This window comes from Dendrobates tinctorius, unplaced genomic scaffold, assembly GCF_039654945.1.
Source record: "Dendrobates tinctorius isolate UK_male_01 unplaced genomic scaffold, ASM3965494v1 ptg000250l, whole genome shotgun sequence".
Classification (NCBI taxonomy): Eukaryota; Metazoa; Chordata; class Amphibia; order Anura; family Dendrobatidae; genus Dendrobates; species Dendrobates tinctorius.
In genome coordinates, this window is record NW_027361917.1 from 4463705 (window position 1) to 4482209 (window position 18505).

The 18505-nt window shown below is 45.5% G+C and overlaps 1 protein-coding gene across 3 annotated transcripts in view; it reads right to left on the bottom strand.

The window, feature by feature from the left end:
* The window catches only part of CFAP61 (cilia and flagella associated protein 61), a 439348-nt gene that overhangs the window by 377017 nt on the left and 43826 nt on the right, over positions 1-18505 (bottom strand). For all 3 annotated transcript variants that reach the window (XM_073557422.1, XM_073557421.1, XM_073557423.1), the window contains exon 8: positions 4554-4704. In XM_073557422.1, the coding sequence (XP_073413523.1) occupies positions 4554-4704 (151 nt within the window). The remainder of the gene's footprint in view (positions 1-4553; positions 4705-18505) is intronic.

Genomic DNA, 18505 nt, shown 5'->3' on the forward strand with positions numbered 1-18505 from the left:
CCCAACCCAACTCTAACCCCAACACAACCCTAACCCCATCTCTAACCCTAGCTCCAACCCCAACCTTAGCCCGAACACTAACCCTAGCTCTAACCCCAACCCTAACCCCAACACTAACCCTAACTGCAAAGAATGGTAAAAAAAAAAAAAAAAAAAAAATTATTTTATTATTTTTATCTAACTAAGGGGGTGACGGGGGGGTGGATTTACATTTTTACAATTTTTTTTTATTTTGATCACTGTGATAGGGTCTATCACAGTGATAAAAAATGAAGAAAAAAAGAATAATCTCCCATTGTTGCCGGGTGCCATATCTCGGTGGGTGCACTGCGCATGCACCCGCCATTTTCTTCCAGGAAGATGAGGCAGAGGGCTGGGAGGACGGAGCAGGAGGGTTCAGGGATGCCAGAGATACCGGAGGGCTTGGGAGACCCCATTTCTCTCTCTTCTGGTATACTAGACCATACCAGAGGAGAGAGAAATGAATGGGAAATCTGACTTTTTTTTTCTGTGATCGCCATTATTCGGTGAATAATGACAATCACGCGACTGGGGACGGTAAAAACCGACATGAATCATGTTCTCCGAGGTCTCAGCTACCCCCAGTAGCTGAGTCACGGGAGACTTTCCGATGCTGACGGGAGCTATACACCTATTTCTCAGCGCTGTTAAAAAGCGGCGTTGAGAAATAAGGCCCCTTAACTGCCATTGTTAAAAGGCGTGTCAGAGGTCATTAAGGGGATAATTGGAAAGAACGAGATTGCGCTGTAAACGAACACTGGCCAGCAGATGGCGGCATAGCAAGATAATACATTTAGTAGGTAACAAACAAATACAGAAGTTATTTTCTACAATATGCAAACCGAACAGCTGAGTATTAATTATATCTGGGGGAACAGCGTACAAGGTGAGAGTCCAGATCAAGAGAGAAAATTAGAATATCAACCAGGTATCCACAACAAATCTCCCAATGCAATCAGAGAAAATATAATTCATAAAATTTTGGAAAAACAGAAGATGCAATGGATAACCTGGCATGACAAGATTTTGAAATAGACCCTCAGACGTTAAGAACTTTGTTTTCAACTCATCACCCTTCCGGATGCATGTCAAATTGTAAGCCCCTCTAAGATCAAGTTTAGAAAACCATCTGGCCACAAGAAGTTGATTATATAGGTCATGGATGTTTAGTTCTCAGAAATCGAGGCAAGGACAGAGGCCACTATCTTTCTTTTTTACAATGAAAAATCCAGCAGCTACAGGGGGAGAGGAAGGATGGATATGACTCTTTCGTAAACTTTCGTTAACATATTCTTTGTTGGTGGCCCGTGTAAAGGCGAGCTTTAGGTAATTTGGCATTAGGGACAATATTAATATCACAATCATAAGGACAATGGGGTGTTTAAGGCAGTGGCTTCTGTGTCATTGCGACAAAGGGGCTATGACCCAAGAAAGTTCAACTTAAACGTTTTTATTTTCAAACTCACAAAATAAATTCAGAACATTTATCCTCCGGTTCGCAACCAGAGCATCAGTATCAGTCAGTTGCAGTAGAAACTGCACCACTGTATCACTCATGGGTGTGTCTCACACAGACCTGTAATGCATGGAGCCTCCTGCTCTGCAGCTTGCAAACCAAACACTGAAACAACCAAACCTCAACTGAAAGCTTAAATGGGTTTCATGGACATTGTCCACTCCCAAAACCCGGAGTGGAGGGAGAGATATATCCCACTACCAAACTTACAGAACTCTCCAAAATAAAAGCCCATGTCAGGTTTTCCTAAATCTGACTTTGTCAAATAGTTTGACCAAATCCACTCTTTTATTTTTCAATGTACCCACAGGCGTGGCTGTAATTACAATGATCTCTAGTGGGTTCAATATGCCTCTAGGCGCATCCTGGGTCCACATGACAGCCCGCATATATGATTCCCCTCACTGCCTCACAGTTGGTAGTATCTCCGCCTCTTTTTCCGAGAACACATCCGAAGTAATGCATCAATACGGATAACACCTGGTTCTTGACACTGCATTCATCAGTACTTTATCAGAGGAAGAAAAAGGTACCTGGGGTCTGGGTGATCTCCTCGGCCATCACTCAGAAATTCTCCCAACAATCCTTGAGAAAATGTCCAGAGAGACCACAGTACAGAATCCAAGATCTTGTCTATGTTTTTTCTCCACAACATGAAGACTGGCAACTCTAACTTCTAGTGGCTCCACCTCAGGTAAATGGACCTGCTCTGTGAAAGTATAACAGGCAGCATGCTGTTCATCACATGTTTCATGGAATCTGAGGTCCATTCATATGGCCTGGGTCTTGCCCTCCGCCAGAGAACAAGGGGAGTCATGAAGAAACAGAGCGTCCTTAAAAGTCTCAGAAATACCTTTGTGGAACTGACAACTGAATGCTGCATCATTCCACAGAACTTCAGTGGACCACTGCCAAAACTCAGTTCAGTAGTTCTCTGCTGTGCCAGGTTCACAAGCTTTGACTCAGCGACCTGGATCCTATTGGGTTCATCATAAATCAGACCTAAAGCATCAAAGAAGGTATCCACAGAAGGCCGTTCTGGAGCTTGTGGGGACAAGGAAAATGACCAGGTCTGAGGACTCCTCGCAGTAGGGACATGATTATTCCCACCAGCTGAAGCTCACAACCTGATGACCGCGGACACAGGGTAAAAAATAACCTCAGTTCTCCCTGAACACTGAAATAGCACAAAAAGAGGACTTAAAAATCCTCCAATAATACAAGAAAAAAAGCAAAAAAGCAGAGAGGTTTACCCGTCCAGGCCTCCAGACAAATGCTCTATCAGGATGCAGTGGACCCATATACGGTAATTAAGATGGCAACACAGGTGCAAGAATACCGATGAAATAACCGCTCACAGCCTACAAATACATGGAGGGGGCGGTTGCCTGGTATATTAATGCCCAATAAAAAACTTGCATGCGGCGCTGTTCACACTATGGCAATGCACAGCATCCAGGTTAACAGCCTAGTAGTGACACCCTTCTATTAGATCAGGCGGGCTGCCCAGCGCTATCAAAATGCATGCCATGTGAACAGACACCGCAGTTTACAAGACCAAATGGGCCCAACTGCAGCTCTCCCTGAACACCCTAAACTGGTCTTTCTTTCCCGAAAATTTATCAGGGAGGGCCATTACAGGTTCAGGATAGATCAACTGTATGTCAGAGGGTACTGACGTCACAGTCACTGCCAGCAATGGAGGGCTTTAGGAAGTTTTCATATAATTAATTATCTGACCCTGCAACTGATATTGTGATGAGTCCAGACGCTGGCATTCCTTAGCCAGATGCTTCATCATATGCGTCAAATTTGCCACCTGGTCACAAAGCGTGTAAACAGGATACATACTGGCAAAAATGAAAAACGTATGGGCTAGATGTAATGTGACGCTGAGTCATTTCTAACTGACAAGCCGTGAGTCAGGATAATGAAGGAGTTGGAGGTCAAAAGATAGGAGGGTACCTCACAAATAGAAGGAAGAGACAAAGGCGAAGTCAGGTAACGGTCCGAGGTCAAAATACCAGAAGGATAGCTGATCAGACCAAAGGGGTTAAACGGAGACGGAGGGTCAGAACAAGGTCCAAGGTCAGGCAGCAAAAGGTCAATCAAGCAAAACACTAGGCACAGAGAAAACCAATCACACTTAGCTGGATCTACATCTATCAGAGCTCTGGGACTGAAACCCAGCTAAGTAGCTGGGCAATCCCCTGGGACAGGAAACACCTGAAGACAGCTCAGCACCTCTCAGTCTCAGATTGGACTGCAGAGCTGTCAATCAAAACACTGAAAGCTCAGCAAGCTCCTGCACCAGACTGGATGACTGTGCTGTCAAAGTACAGCTTCAGCACGCCCCCGTACCAGATTGGACGGATGAGCTGTCAGTAACTGCATCCCAGACACACTGAGGGGTAGAATCGTGATACCTAAAACTTTTCTTCCCATGAAATATTCTATTATATAAAAGTAGTAAAATATAAAAATATATACTTATTTGGTATCACCGTAATTCAGAAGCAATGCCTGGTTCATTCGGAACTCTGAGGATCACAGCAGCCTGTGAGTGGATGCAGTGGTCATGGAACTAGAAGAGCAAATCATCAGAGAAACATCTACTTATGCGCTAGTCTAGTACAATCACAGGCTGCAACAGTCCTGTGACATTCAACTGGAGCAGCCATCTCTTCCAGAGCTGGTGCTAACCTTCTGAGAGGACTGCATTGGATCCACAGGGAAGATGGAAGATGAGTATGCCAACATTTTCTATATTAAGTGCATGCATGACTTAAATTTTTCTTTTCTAGATTGGACAACAAATTTAACTTTGATTTTAAAACTACTCAGTCCAAGAAGGACACGTACATGAAGGGATTGCTCAAAAGTGAATAGATATTTTGGGTTTTACAATATATAGTGTCTGCATTCAGATTCATTAAAAATGAGCAATTAAAAGCATTTTATGTACAATTTGGATTATGTATTAAAACGTTTCTCAGAATGGACTAGATGGTCATACCTTTTTCAGAACCTGGATCCTCTGTTTGCAGAATATCATCAGGGTGTGGTTTACACAAACCATGGAAAGACCCCAGATCAAATGAATCTTGCAGCAGCTGGACATTGACCTCAGAACAGACGCTCATAAACCCAACAGCGTAGCCTTGGTCCTGTACAAAGAGACATCATGGCACAGTCTTAAGGAACATTACGGTGTCAGGATTCCTGTAGCCCAATTTTGAATATAAAAACCTGGAAAACAACCCAATAAGGCAGCTGCTAAGGTGTAATGTGTTTGTAAGGGGTTACAGAGACTGACCTAGGCCCCAAACACGTCCCGGTTAACTAATCTGCTGCTATGTATATATACAGTGGGGAAAAAAAGTATTTAGTCAGTCAGCAATAGTGCAAGTTCCACCACTTAAAAAGATGAGAGGCGTCTGTAATTTACATCATAGGTAGACCTCAACTATGGGAGACAAACTGAGAAAAAAAAATCCAGAAAATCACATTGTCGGTTTTTTTTTTCATTTTATTTGCATATTATGGTAGAAAATAAGTATTTGGTCAGAAACAAAATTTCATATCAATACTTTGTGATATATCCTTTGTTGGCAATGACAGAGGTCAAACGTTTTCTGTAAGTCTTCACAAGGTTGCCACACACTGTTGTTGGTATGTTGGCCCATTCATCCATGCAGATCTCCTCTAGAGCAGTGATGTTTTTGGCTTTTCGCTTGGCAACACGGACTTTCAACTCCCTCCAAAGGTTTTCTATAGGGTTGAGATCTGGAGACTGGCTAGGCCACTCCAGGACCTTGAAATGCTTCTTACGAAGCCACTCCTTCGTAGCCCTGGCGGTGTGCTTTGGATCATTGTCATGTTGAAAGACCCAGCCACGTTTCATCTTCAATGCCCTTGCTGATGGAAGGAGGTTTGCACTCAAAATCTCACGATACATGGCCCCATTCATTCTTTCATATACCCGGATCAGTCGTCCTGGCCCCTTTGCAGAGAAACAGCCCCAAAGCATGATGTTTCCACCACCATGCTTTACAGTAGGTATGGTGTTTGATGGATGCAACTCAGTATTCTTTTTCCTCCAAACACGACAAGTTGTGTTTCTACCAAACAGTTCCAGTTTGGTTTCATCAGACCATAGGACATTCTCCCAAAACTCCTCTGGATCATCCAAATGCTCTCCAACAAATTTCAGACGGGCCCGGACATGTACAGGCTTAAGCAGTGGGACACGTCTGGCACTGCAGGATCTGAGTCCATGGTGGCGTAGTGTGTTACTTATGGTAGGCCTTGTTACATTGGTCCCAGCTCTCTGCAGTTCATTCACTAGGTCCCCCCGCGTGGTTCTGGGATTTTTGCTCACCGTTCTTGTGATCATTCTGACCCCACGGGGTGGGATTTTGCGTGGAGCACCAGATCGAGGGAGATTATCAGTGGTCTTGTATGTCTTCCATTTTCTAATTATTGCTCCCACAGTTGATTTCTTCACTCCAAGCTGGTTGGCTATTGCAGATTCAGTCTTCCCAGCCTGGTGCAGGGCTACAATTTTGTTTCTGGTGTCCTTTGACAGCTCTTTGGTCTTCACCATAGTGGAGTTTGGAGTCAGACTGTTTGAGGGTGTGCACAGGTGTCTTTTTATACTGATAACAAGTTTAAACAGGTGCCATTACTACAGGTAATGAGTGGAGGAAAGAGGAGACTCTTAAAGAAGAAGTTACAGGTCTGTGAGAGCCAGAAATCTTGATTGCTTGTTTCTGACCAAATACTTATTTTCCACCATAATATGCAAATAAAATGAAAAAAAAAACAGACAATGTGATTTTCTGGATTTTTTTTTCTCAGTTTGTCTCCCATAGTTGAGGTCTACCTATGATGTAAATTACAGACACCTCTCATCTTTTTAAGTGGTGGAACTTGCACTATTGCTGACTGACTAAATACTTTTTTCCCCACTGTATATATATATGATGTGTAGCTAGGGAAAGTGAAGTTATAGGGCTAGCAACTAGAAGGAGGCATTGTAGGATTAGGAGGGGCCTACTGTGGGTAAGACAGGAGTATTTCCTGAATGTAGTTAGTAGGACCAGGGAGCCCGGACAATCCTGTAGGGCCTTAGAGCCCAGACAACACAGTGGACTCCGTAACGTTTCAAGCTAGGAGCCCAGTCGTCCAGGGCTTGCAAACTGAAGGACACAGCAACAGTGGAATGCAGGGCAGCACCAAGATGGTTTTAAAACTTTTATCTTTAACATGTTTGTCTATAATTTTCTTTCTAATCTCCTGAGACAACTATTTCCTTCGCTTCCTCTGGTCCATGCTGAGTGTGATACACACCATGTCACCAAACAGCACAGTGAGTATCTGTAGCCCTATATACAGGCCCACTCACTGGTTCCAAGATTGTTTTTATATTGAGTACAGTAGTACAATGCAGGATGTGCTGTAAATGTTTCTATAATAATTTGGGAAAGTTAGGCTGGGTTCAAATAGCGTTAGGCAGTCAGTTTAACGGATTGCGTTAAACCGCGGTATTAACGCAATGTAACGCATCCGTCAACGCTGCTATACGCTGCCATTACCGAGCGCATGTGTTAGCGATGTGCCATCATTCAGTGACGGACCCTCAGACGTGGTCTGCAGTGTTCGGAGGTCCGTCACTGCTAGCGCAGATGGAGAGGCTGCAATAGCACGATCGCATAACGCGATCGCATTAGGAAGTAGCGTTAACTCAGTCCGTCAACGCTATGAGTTGAACGGACTGCATTAACATTATGTGAACCTGGCCTTATGAAATGTCCTATAAATGTCTGTTCTGTTCCTGATCTAAGGATCTCGGCTTTTAGTGGAGATGAATCTGTGCTGCACTTTATGTCCATGCTCAGCAGTGACCAGTGCTGTAGAGTCGGAGTCAGGGAAATTAAGGATACAGAGATGAAGGTTTGGCTTACTGACTCCACAGCCCCAGTAACAATGATCTAAAACCATCACATGGTATTCACAATACAAGGAATCCTGGCGGGAGCTCAGCTCACAGATTAGATTCAAAGGGGCAGATTTATGATATTGTCTGAAAGAGAAACTGTCTGTGTTGCCCACAGCAACCAGTAACAGGGCAGCTTTCATTCTGAATTCTGTTCTGGAAAAATGAAAGGTGCGCTGTGATTGGTTACTATGTGATTGGCATTGAAGATCAAATGCTATTATCAATCTACGACTAGGCTGGGCTTCCAGTAAACATCAGGTACCACTTCAAGGCAGTCCCTGGGACTGCAGCAGCTGACTGGAGGGTCAGAGACTCGGGTATGGGGTACAGGTGGGCAAACAAAAGCATGGTCAGACAGTCCGTGGTCAGGTCAGGCAGCACTAAACAAATTCGGTGTCAGGAGTGGAGAGCGGTCAGACAGTACGGATAAATGAGCATAAATGAACACACTGGCTGAACACTGAAGACGAACAAAAGTTCAGGTAAGGATTGGAGGGTGGAGTGCAGGTGACAGGCCGGGGAAGCAGATCTCTGCAGGATTTTGTATACATTCTGTCCTGCAGAGTTCTGCCGCGGCCCCCTATGACTCACAAACAGCAGAGCTGAAAGAAAAGCACCAGACAGCTCAAAGTGAGGTCGACGCAATTCGAGCTATACTAGCGCCTGAGGAATAAAAGCTAATATAGCTCGGAACACATTGACCTTAGCGAAATATCCTGACGATTAAGAGCTAGCATAGTTCGGAACACGGCGACCTTGGCGCAATATGTCTTTTTAACTTTTGGTTTTCATGTTTCAATCTTCAAATAAACGTGATGCTTTAATGAACTTTGTGGTTGCTGGATTTTCCATATTTTTTCACGGCTCACTTGCTGAAGAAACCAGCCTGAAGCCTCCATGCACTGCACCCTCATCCCAGGCACTTCTCAGCCCTGTGAGCTGATGATTGCTTCATTGTGTTTTTGTAGATCAGAGCGATGGTCAGGTACTGGGTGGAGCAGAACGAAACACACTTAGGAGGCGTGCGAGTTGCTGGCGTAACACAGAGGCTAAAAAATAGAGTAACAACATTTTGCCACAAGTTTTGCTACAACTCAGCTGGGAAGAACAGACAGAAAGGGGAAAATCCAAACCTAACAACTTTTTTCCTCTCTCTGTGTTTTGTTCTACATCAGAGCATGAGCAGAAGTGGAGGTGCTGTCACCCTGCAATATGGGGCCCAATGCTCAGCAGAGGCTGATTAACCAATCCATCTACCATATGTAGTCCGAGACGTGCCAGCTTTATACTCGGCAGGGAAAACTGGCATCAAGCTTGGCTCAGACGGGCATGTCTAGGCTGGTGAGAACTAGCGCCTGAAAGGTCTCTTCTGTCTGTTCCAGTTCTGGAGGCTGGTGGCACGGATGTATTATTTATTGTGTTGCTTTTTGCAGTCGGCAATTACACTAATGGCTCATTGTCAGATGGAATTATCTCTATAACAATATGCATAGCACATATGGGAAGTCACAAGGAAATCTCCAGTCTATGGTGAGATACAAGTAGCAGGATCAGTGCAATATAAGAGGGGCAATATGGATTTGTGCACCTACACTACAAGAGTACTGGGGAATTTCAGAAATCAGTAGAGTTTCTACAGTATAACTCGCATATAGCAGACCAGGAGAACTGAAAGGGTTAATCGCAGCTTATTTCTGGCATCTGGGACATTCACCAGTTCTGAGAATGAAGGGGCTGATGTGCTGCGTCCCCATCAATGTGTTTCCCTGCATAACAGAACTTCTAATTATCAACTGTGCAGGAACAGCACTGTGACTCCATTGAAGTGCATGCACTATAGAAGTGCACGGCGCTCCTTGGTTTGGAGCTGTGGTACTCAATTTGGATTGCCATTAAAACTTTGTTTCATTCAAGGCAATATGAGTGCCAAATTTCAGGCTTTCTTATTCATTGAAGCGCATGGGATCAATAGCAGTTACTTGCTCAAAAGGTGCCTCCGGAGAGTTACGGAGCAGGGGAAACTAAATCAGAGTTGAGGCCCCATGATCAAGGTTAGTCGGGGTCAAAGAGGTGAGACTCCCACTGATCATAAAATAATATCCTAAAAATAAATGATAAATGTATAACCACTGGGGTTCTGATTGCTGGAAGCCTCACTGATCACAGGTAAGGGGGTCTCTGAGTGCCCAATACGAATGCAGTTGTAGTGAGCATGTATGACAACTGCTCCAATCGCTGTCTATAGTATGCTCACTATTCATTTACATAGGGGATCGTGTGTTTGACTGGTTTGGACAACGATCTAATGTGTATGGGTCTGACAGATGGTGGGGAGAGATGTTGATCATGCACACTGATCACACATTTCAGACTGCTGATCGCATTATTCTACCGGAGATAAGCCACTGGCCAACGTATCAGCTGGCGGCTTTTTCATAGAGTACACAGGAGCGCTTGGCTGGGCAAGCACGCCTGTGTATGGGTGTATGGAAGTGTCAGCTGCAATGTAATAAGTATGGCCAGCCTTACATAATTCAGAGGGCAATCTGAAGTTATGACTTGTAACTGGAATCAATATATATTACAATGAAATTACTGGTTCTAAATTATGTAACAAGTAAACAACAAATGTATTTATTTTTTTGTTAAATGAATTATCCCACCGAATATATGTATCACCTATCCACAACATGGAGTCTGACCGCTGAGACGATTGTGACTGATCCTAAAAAAGAAAGCATAAAGTTCCCTGTGTGAATGTAGCAGTATGACATATCACTTCTATGACTAACAATTCCTCAGTCCAATAGAAGTGAATGGAAAGGTGGTCTCGCAATACTGCCCTATTCATGCCGTGGACTTTGAGATCCTCACTTACGAGATCGGCCAGGGTCCCAGCAGTTGAATGATCATACATTTATTACTAATACTGTGAATAGGTGATGAATATACAGTTGTGACCAAAAGTTTTGAGACTGACACAAATCTTGGTTTTCACAAAGTTTGCTGCTTCAGTTTTTATAGTTGCAATTTGCACTAATTACAAACCATTAGGTAGTGATCAGAATGATTGCAAAGTCATTCTCTGCCAATTAAGTTGGCTTAATAAAAAAGAAAAATTCAAAAAGAGAGGCTCAGTTGCTGGGAAGAAACTTTCAGGGTGCCCAAGAAAGTCCAGCAAGTACTGGGATCATCTCCTAAAGAGGATTTATCTTCGAGATCAGTTGAACACCAGTGCAGAGCTTGCTCAGGAATGGCAGCAGGCAGGTGTCAGGGCTGCTGAATGGACAGTGAGGCAAAGACTTCTGAAGGTTCACCTGGTGTCAAGAAGAAAGCCACTTCTCTATAAAAAAAAAAACATCAAGGACTAACTGACCTTCTGCAGGAAAGGAATTGGATACAGAGTCATTCGGGGAAAAGCATTTTTTTTTCATGAATCGCCCTTCAGACTGTTTGGAACATCTAGAAGAATGACTGTCTGGAGAAGAAAAGGGGAGCGGTACTTATGAGTCCTGAATTATCGCAACAGTAAAGCATCCTGAAACCATGTATGTGTGGGGATGCTTTTCATCTAAGGGAGTGGGCTCACTCAGGGGCGGACCTACCGCCCGTGCAGCCTGTTCATTGAACGGGGCCCCAGGGAGGAGGGGGGCCCCTCCAGCCTCCTGCAGCGCATGGCTAATTATTCAATTTTCAAATTAGCCATGTGGAGCGCGCAAGGAGGAGAGGAGAGCAGCGCTGCACAGGGCTGCCATCAGGTAATTACTAGCCTTACTGGTGTAAGAGGCCCCGGGACCTGGAGGGGCCCGCACTCAGAATTTTCATAAACCGGAGCGCTGTGTGTAGAGGAAGGAGGAGTCAGTGTGACAGACAGCTGGGAGAGGCAGCCAGTGCTGAGCAACAGGAGGGCGGACTTTCCAGCATCCAATCCGGGCTGAGCGTGGGCTCAGTGCAGTTACAGTATTCTCCGCTGTCACAGTCACAAGTGAGTCATTGAGCACAGCAGGAGCAGCGCAGCAGCCCCCAGTCCCCCCCTGGTGAGTGTCTGAGGCTCTGAACATGTGTTGTAAGTGTATGGACTGTGTCCTGACAGGCTCCAGTCCCTGCAGCAGATGGATCCTCAGTGAGTCGGCTGTGTGCTCAGTGACAGCATCAGTCATACTATCAGCACAGCAGCCGATCACCAGGAACCTGCTATGTCCTGAGTCTGACCCCTGTCCGTATCATGAAAAGATCAGAGCTGAGTGCCCCCTCCCCCCTCACCTCCTGCAGAGAAGCATAAGACCACTGAGCCCAACCTGCCCCCTGACAGGACACAGCAGCCCCCTCTCATGATTCCCTGTATTTACTCTACAAACTTGTCTAAAAAACTTCAGTCTTCAGAATCGAGCAGTGGTGTCCAATCAGGAAGCAGAGGGGGCACAGAAGCCTTATCCTTGTCTGTTCTCTGGGGGGGCAGGGGTCCAGGACACCGCTCAACATGATTTATAGCTGATGAATAGGCTCACCTCCCAGAGATGTTATGTAACACAACCACACACTACACATATACAGTTGTGGCCAAAAGTATTGACACCCCTGCAATTCTGTCAGATAATACTCAGTTTCTTCCTGAAAATGATTGCAAACACAAATTCTTTGGTATTATTATCTTCATTTAATTTGTCTTAAATGAAAAAACACAAAAGAGAATGAAGCAAAAAATTGATCATTTCACACAAAACTCCAAAAATGGGCCAGACAAAAGTATTAGCACCCTCAGCCTAATACTTGGTTGCACAACCTTTAGCCAAAATAACTGCGACCAACCGCTTCCGGTAACCATCAATGAGTTTCTTACAATGCTCTGCTGGAATTTTAGACCATTCTTCTTTGGCAAACTGCACCAGGTCCCTGATATTTGAAGGGTGCCTTCTTCAAACTGCCATTTTTAGATCTCTCCACAGGTGTTCTTTGAATGCCTCTTTTTTTCTCCTGTAAACTCTGTGTTGATGCCTTTGCCCAAAAAGCTCTACTTTTGTCTCATCTGACCAGAGAACATTCTTCCAAAACGTTTTAGGCTTTTTCAGGTAAGTTTTGGCAAACTCCAGCCTGGCTTTTTTATGTCTCGGGGTAAGAAGTGGGGTCTTCCTGGGTCTCCTACCATACAGTCCCTTTTCATTCAGACGCCGACGGATAGTACGGGTTGACACTGTTGTACCCTTGGACTGCAGGGCAGCTTGAACTTGTTTGGATGTTAGTCGAGGTTCTTTATCCAACATCCGCACAATCTTGCCTTGAAATCTCTTGTCAATTTTTCTTTTACGTCCACATCTAGGGAGGTTAGCCACAGTGCCATGGGCTTTAAACTTCTTGATGACACTGCGCACGGTAGACACAGGAACATTCAGGTCTTTGGAGATGGACTTGTAGCCTTGAGATTGCTCATGCTTCCTCACAATTTGGTTTCTCAAGTCCTCAGACAGTTCTTTGGTCTTCTTTCTTTTCTCCATGCTCAATGTGGTACACACAAGGACACAGGATAGAGGTTGAGTCAACTTTAATCCATGTCAACTGGCTGCAAATGTGATTTAGTTATTGCCAACACCTGTTAGGTGCCACAGGTAAATTACAGGTGCTGTTAATTACACAAATTAGAGAAGCATCACATGATTTTTCGAACAGTGCCAATACTTTTGTCCACCCTCTTTTTTATGTTTGGTGTGGAATTATATCCAATTTGGCTTTAGGGCATTCTTTTTGTGTTTTTTTATTTAAGACAAATTAAATGAAGATAATAATACCAAAGAATTTGTGTTTGCAATCATTTTCAGGAAGAAACTGAGTATTATCTGACAGAATTGCAGGGGTGTCAATACTTTTGGCCACAGCTGTATATATATATAACCCTAACATATACTGTGTTTGTGAATGTGCACACGTTGCGGATTCTGCTGCAGATTTTTCTGCGCGGATTTGGCTGAATCCGCAGGTAAAATGACCTGCGGATTTTGTGCAGATTTTGTGCGGATTTCCCCTGCGTTTTTACATTTGCGGATTCCTATAATGGAAGAGGTGTAAAGAACTGCAAATCTGCGCAGAAATGTGCACAGCGGATTTGGTTTTATAGGTTTACATGGTACTGTACACCGCATGGAAAACTGCTGCGGATCCGCAGGGCCAAATCCGCTGTGGATCCACAGCCAAATCTGCAACGTGTGCACGTACTCTTAGGCTACGTGCACACGTTGCGGATTCTGCTGCGGATCCACAGCGGATTTGGCCCTGCGGATCCGCAGCAGATTCTGCTGCGTTGTACAGTACCATTAAAGTCTATCTAAAACCAAAAACACTATGCACATGCTGCAGATTTTTCCGCACGGATTTTCTGCAGATTTATATCTGCAGCATGTAAAGTCTTTGTGTGGATCCGCAGCGTTTTTACACCTCTTCCATTATAGGAATCCGCAGATGTAAAAACGCAGGGGAAATCCGAATCCACGACCTCAGACAATGGAGAAGATAGAGAAATTAAGTTCCCTGTCTTCTCAATGTGCTCCAATTATCTCATGCAAGAGAATCAGATGCCACTTGGATGAGAGTTTGAGCCGAGTGTCAGTAGCATAATTGAGCCGATTCTCTCACATGAGAGAATCATCACTCGTGTGACCCCGGCCATACACTTTTTTCAGCTGGATAATTCTTTTATATACCTTAATTATTCCTAATATTCCCGAGGACTTTATAATATCAGTATCCTTCTTCCCAAACCCACTGACCTAAGCAGGGCCGCTATCAGGGTATCACTGCCCTTACTGGATGGGGCCCGATGAACAGAGGGGGCCCCGGTCACTATGTGGTGGAAAAATGTGGTATGGTCATGGCGTGATGGTATTTGTTCCTTGTATGTGGGATTTTAGTTCACCATGTGGTGGTAATATGGTGTCTGGTCATGGTGCGGTGGTATTTGTCCCTTGTATGTGGCATTATTGGTCATTTTAAAAATGGAAAAATAAATAAAAATATACCGAAATTGTATTGGATATTTTAGCAAATGTTTAGTAAGTTACAGTAGAGTAGGGCCTGACCAAAAGAGTCTACTTTGTTGTGGTGGTGGATTAAAAAAATCTTTTGGCCAAAACAAAAACTGCCTGCTATGTATGTGGTGATGGGAACCGTAAATGTGTGATTTGTGAGGACATGGTGCAGAAGTGGAGTTGTTCCAAGAGAGGGCGGTGGGACTTTGGAAGGTTCGAGGGGTGGAGGACGGAGCTGGGGTGGAGCCTGGGCGGAGTTTCAAGGGGTCCTGAAAATATTGCCAGTATGGGGCCCCAAAATTCCTAGTGGCAGCCCTGCATATGCTGCAGTAGCTCAGGAATGTGCGGAGTGCAGACACTGGACAGTGTGGAATGGATGGATCCTCTTGGTCTGGCCTGCCCTGCCTGCTCCAGGCAAGAGTACTACCAGAGATGAGCAGGACTGAAGGACTGGGACCGAGGTACAGGCATGATTTTGGGGGGCTCCGTCCTGTGGGAGAGCTGAAGCATGATGGCCTGGCTGCTCATGAATGGGGGGCCCCTGGCCTGGGGAGAAGGGAAGCATGGCCTTGGCTGCTCATGAATGGAGGGGGCCCTGGGGAGAAGCATGGCTGCTCATGAATGGGGGGCCCCTGGGGAGAAGCATGGCTGCTCATGAATGGGGGGCCCTGGGGGAGATGCTTGGCTGCTGATGAATGGGGCGGCTCATGGGTGGGAGAAGAAACATGAATCGGGTGGCCCACATATATATCAACTGGAGGCTATGCTGGGCTGTATATATCACCTGGAGGCTGTGGTGGGCTGTATATATCAACTGGAGGCTGTGGTGGGCTGTATATATCACCTGAAGGTTGTGCTGGGCTGTATATATCACCTGGAGGCTGTGGTGGGCTGTATATATCATCAGGAGGCTATGCTGGGCTGTATATATCACCTGGAGGCTATGCTGGGCTGTATATATCACCTGGAGGCTGTGGTGGGCAGTATATATCACCCGGAGGCTGTGGTGAGCTGTATATATCAACTGGAGGCTGTGGTGGGCTGTATATATCACCCAGAGGCTGTGGTGGGCTGTATATATCACCTGGAGGCTATGCTGGGCTGTATATATCACGTGGAGGCTGTGGTGGGCTGTATGTATCAACTGGAGGCTATGGTGGGCTGTATATATCACCAGGAGGCTGTGGTGGGCTGTATATATCATCTGGAGGCTGTGCTGAGCTGTATATATCACCTGGAGGCTGTGGTGGGCTGTATATATCACCTGGAGGCTGTGGTGGGCTGTATATATCACCTGGAGGCTGAGGTGGGCTGTATATATCACCTGGACGCTGAGGTGGGCTGTATATATCACCCAGAGGCTGTGGTGGGCGGTATATATCACCCGGAGGCTGTGGTGGGCACCTGGAGGCTGTGGTGGGCTGTATATATCAACTGGAGGCTATGCTGGGCTGTATATATCACCTGGAGGCTATGGTGGGCTGTATATATTAACTGGAGGCTGTGGTGGGCTGTATATATTAACTGGAGGCTATGCTGGGCTGTATATATCACCTGGAGGCTGTGCTGGGCTGTATATATCACCCGGAGGCTGTGGTGGGCTGTATATATTACTTGGAGGCTGTGGTGGGCTGTATATATCAACTGGAGGCGATGCTGGGCTGTATATATCACCTGAAGGCTGTGGTGGGCTCTATATATCACCTGGAGGCTGTGGTGGGCTGTATATATCAACTGGAGGTTATGCTGGGCTGTATATATCACCTGGAGGCTGTGGTGGGCTGTATATATCACCTGGAGGCTGTGCTGGGCTGTATATATCACCCGGAGGCTGTGGTGGGCTGTATATATCACCTGGAGGCTGTGGTGGGCTGTATATATTAACTGGAGGCTGTGGTGGGCTGTATATATTAACCGGAGGCTATCCTGGGCTGTATATATCAACTGGAGGCTATGCTGGGCTGTATATATCACCTGGAGGCTGTGGTGGGCTGTATATATTACCTGAAGGCTGTGCTGGGCTGTATATATCACCTGGAGGCTGTGGTGGGCTGTATATATCACCTGGAGGCTATGCTGGGCTGTATATATCACCTGGAGGCTGTGGTGGGCTGTATATATCAACTGGAGGCTATGGTGGGCTGTATATATCAACTGGAGGCTATGCTGGGCTGTATATATCACCAGGAGGCTGTGGTGGGCTGTATATATCACCTGGAGGCTGTGCTGAGCTGTATATATCACCTGGAGGCTGTGGTGTGCTGTATATATCACCTGGAGGCTGTGGTGGGCTGTATATATCACCTGGAGGCTGTGGTGGGCTGTATATATCACCTGGAGGCTGAGGTGGGCTGTATATATCACCCAGAGGCTGTGGTGGGCTGTATATATCACCTGGAGGCTATGCTGGGCTGTATATATCACTTGGAGGCTATGCTGGGCTGTATATATCACCTGGAGGCTGTGCTGGGTTGTATATATCACCCGGAGGCTGTGGTGGGCTGTATATATCACCTGGAGGCTGTGGTGGGCTGTATATATCAACTGGAGGCTATGCTGGGCTGTATATATCACCTGGAGGCTGTGGTGGGCTGTATATATTAACTGGAGGCTGTGGTGGGCTGTATATATTAACTGGAGGCTATGCTGGGCTGTATATATCACCTGGAGGCTGTGCTGGGATGTATATATCACCCGGAGGCTGTGGTGGGCTGTATATATTACTTGGAGGCTGTGGTGGGCTGTATATATCAACTGGAGGCGATGCTGGGCTGTATATATCACCTGAAGGCTGTGGTGGGCTCTATATATCACCTGGAGGCTGTGGTGGGCTGTATATATCAACTGGAGGCTATGCTGGGCTGTATATATCACCTGGAGGCTGTGGTGGGCTGTATATATCACCTGGAGGCTGTGCGGGGCTGTATATATCACCCGGAGGCTGTGGTGGGCTGTATATATCACCTGGAGGCTGTGGTGGGCTGTATATATTAACTGGAGGCTGTGGTGGGCTGTATATATTAACCGGAGGCTATCCTGGGCTGTATATATCAACTGGAGGCTATGCTGGGCTGTATATATCACCTGGAGGCTGTGGTGGGCTGTATATATCACCTGGAGGCTGTGGTGGGCTGTATATATTACCTGAAGGCTGTGCTGGGCTGTATATATCACCTGGAGGCTGTGGTGGGCTGTATATATTACCTGAAGGCTGTGCTGGGCTGTATATATTAACTGGAGGCTGTGCTGGGCTGTATATATTACCTGGAGTATGTGCTGGGCGCTGTATATATTACCTGAAGGCTGTTGCTGGACTGTATATATTAACTGGAGGCTATGCTGGGCTGTATATATCACCTGGAGGCTGTGGTGGGCTTTATATACAGTTGTGGCCAAAAGTATTGACACCCCTGCAATTTTGTCAGATAATACTCAGTTTCTTCCTGAAAATGATTGCAAACACAAATTCTTTGGTATTATTATCTTCATTTAATTTGTCTTAAATGAAAAAACACAAAAGAGAATGAAGCAAAAAGCAAAACATTGATCATTTCACACAAAACTCCAAAAATGGTCCAGACAAAAGTATTGGCACCCTCAGCCTAATACTTGGTTGCACAACCTTTAGCCAAAATAACTGCGACCAACCGCTTCCAGTAACCATCAATGAGCTTCTTACAATGCTCTGCTGGAATTTTAGACCATTTTTTCTTTGGCAAACTACTCCAGGTCCCTGATATTAGAAGGGTGCCTTCTCCAAACTGCCATTTTTAGATCTCTCCACAGGTGTTCTATGGGATTCAGGTCTGGACTCATTGCTGGCCACCTTAGAAGTCTCCAGTGCTTTCTCTCAAACCATTTTCTAGTGCTTTTTGAAGTGTATTTTGGGTCATTGTCCTGCTGGAAGACCCATGACCTCTGAGGGTGACCCAGCTTTCTCACACTGGGCCC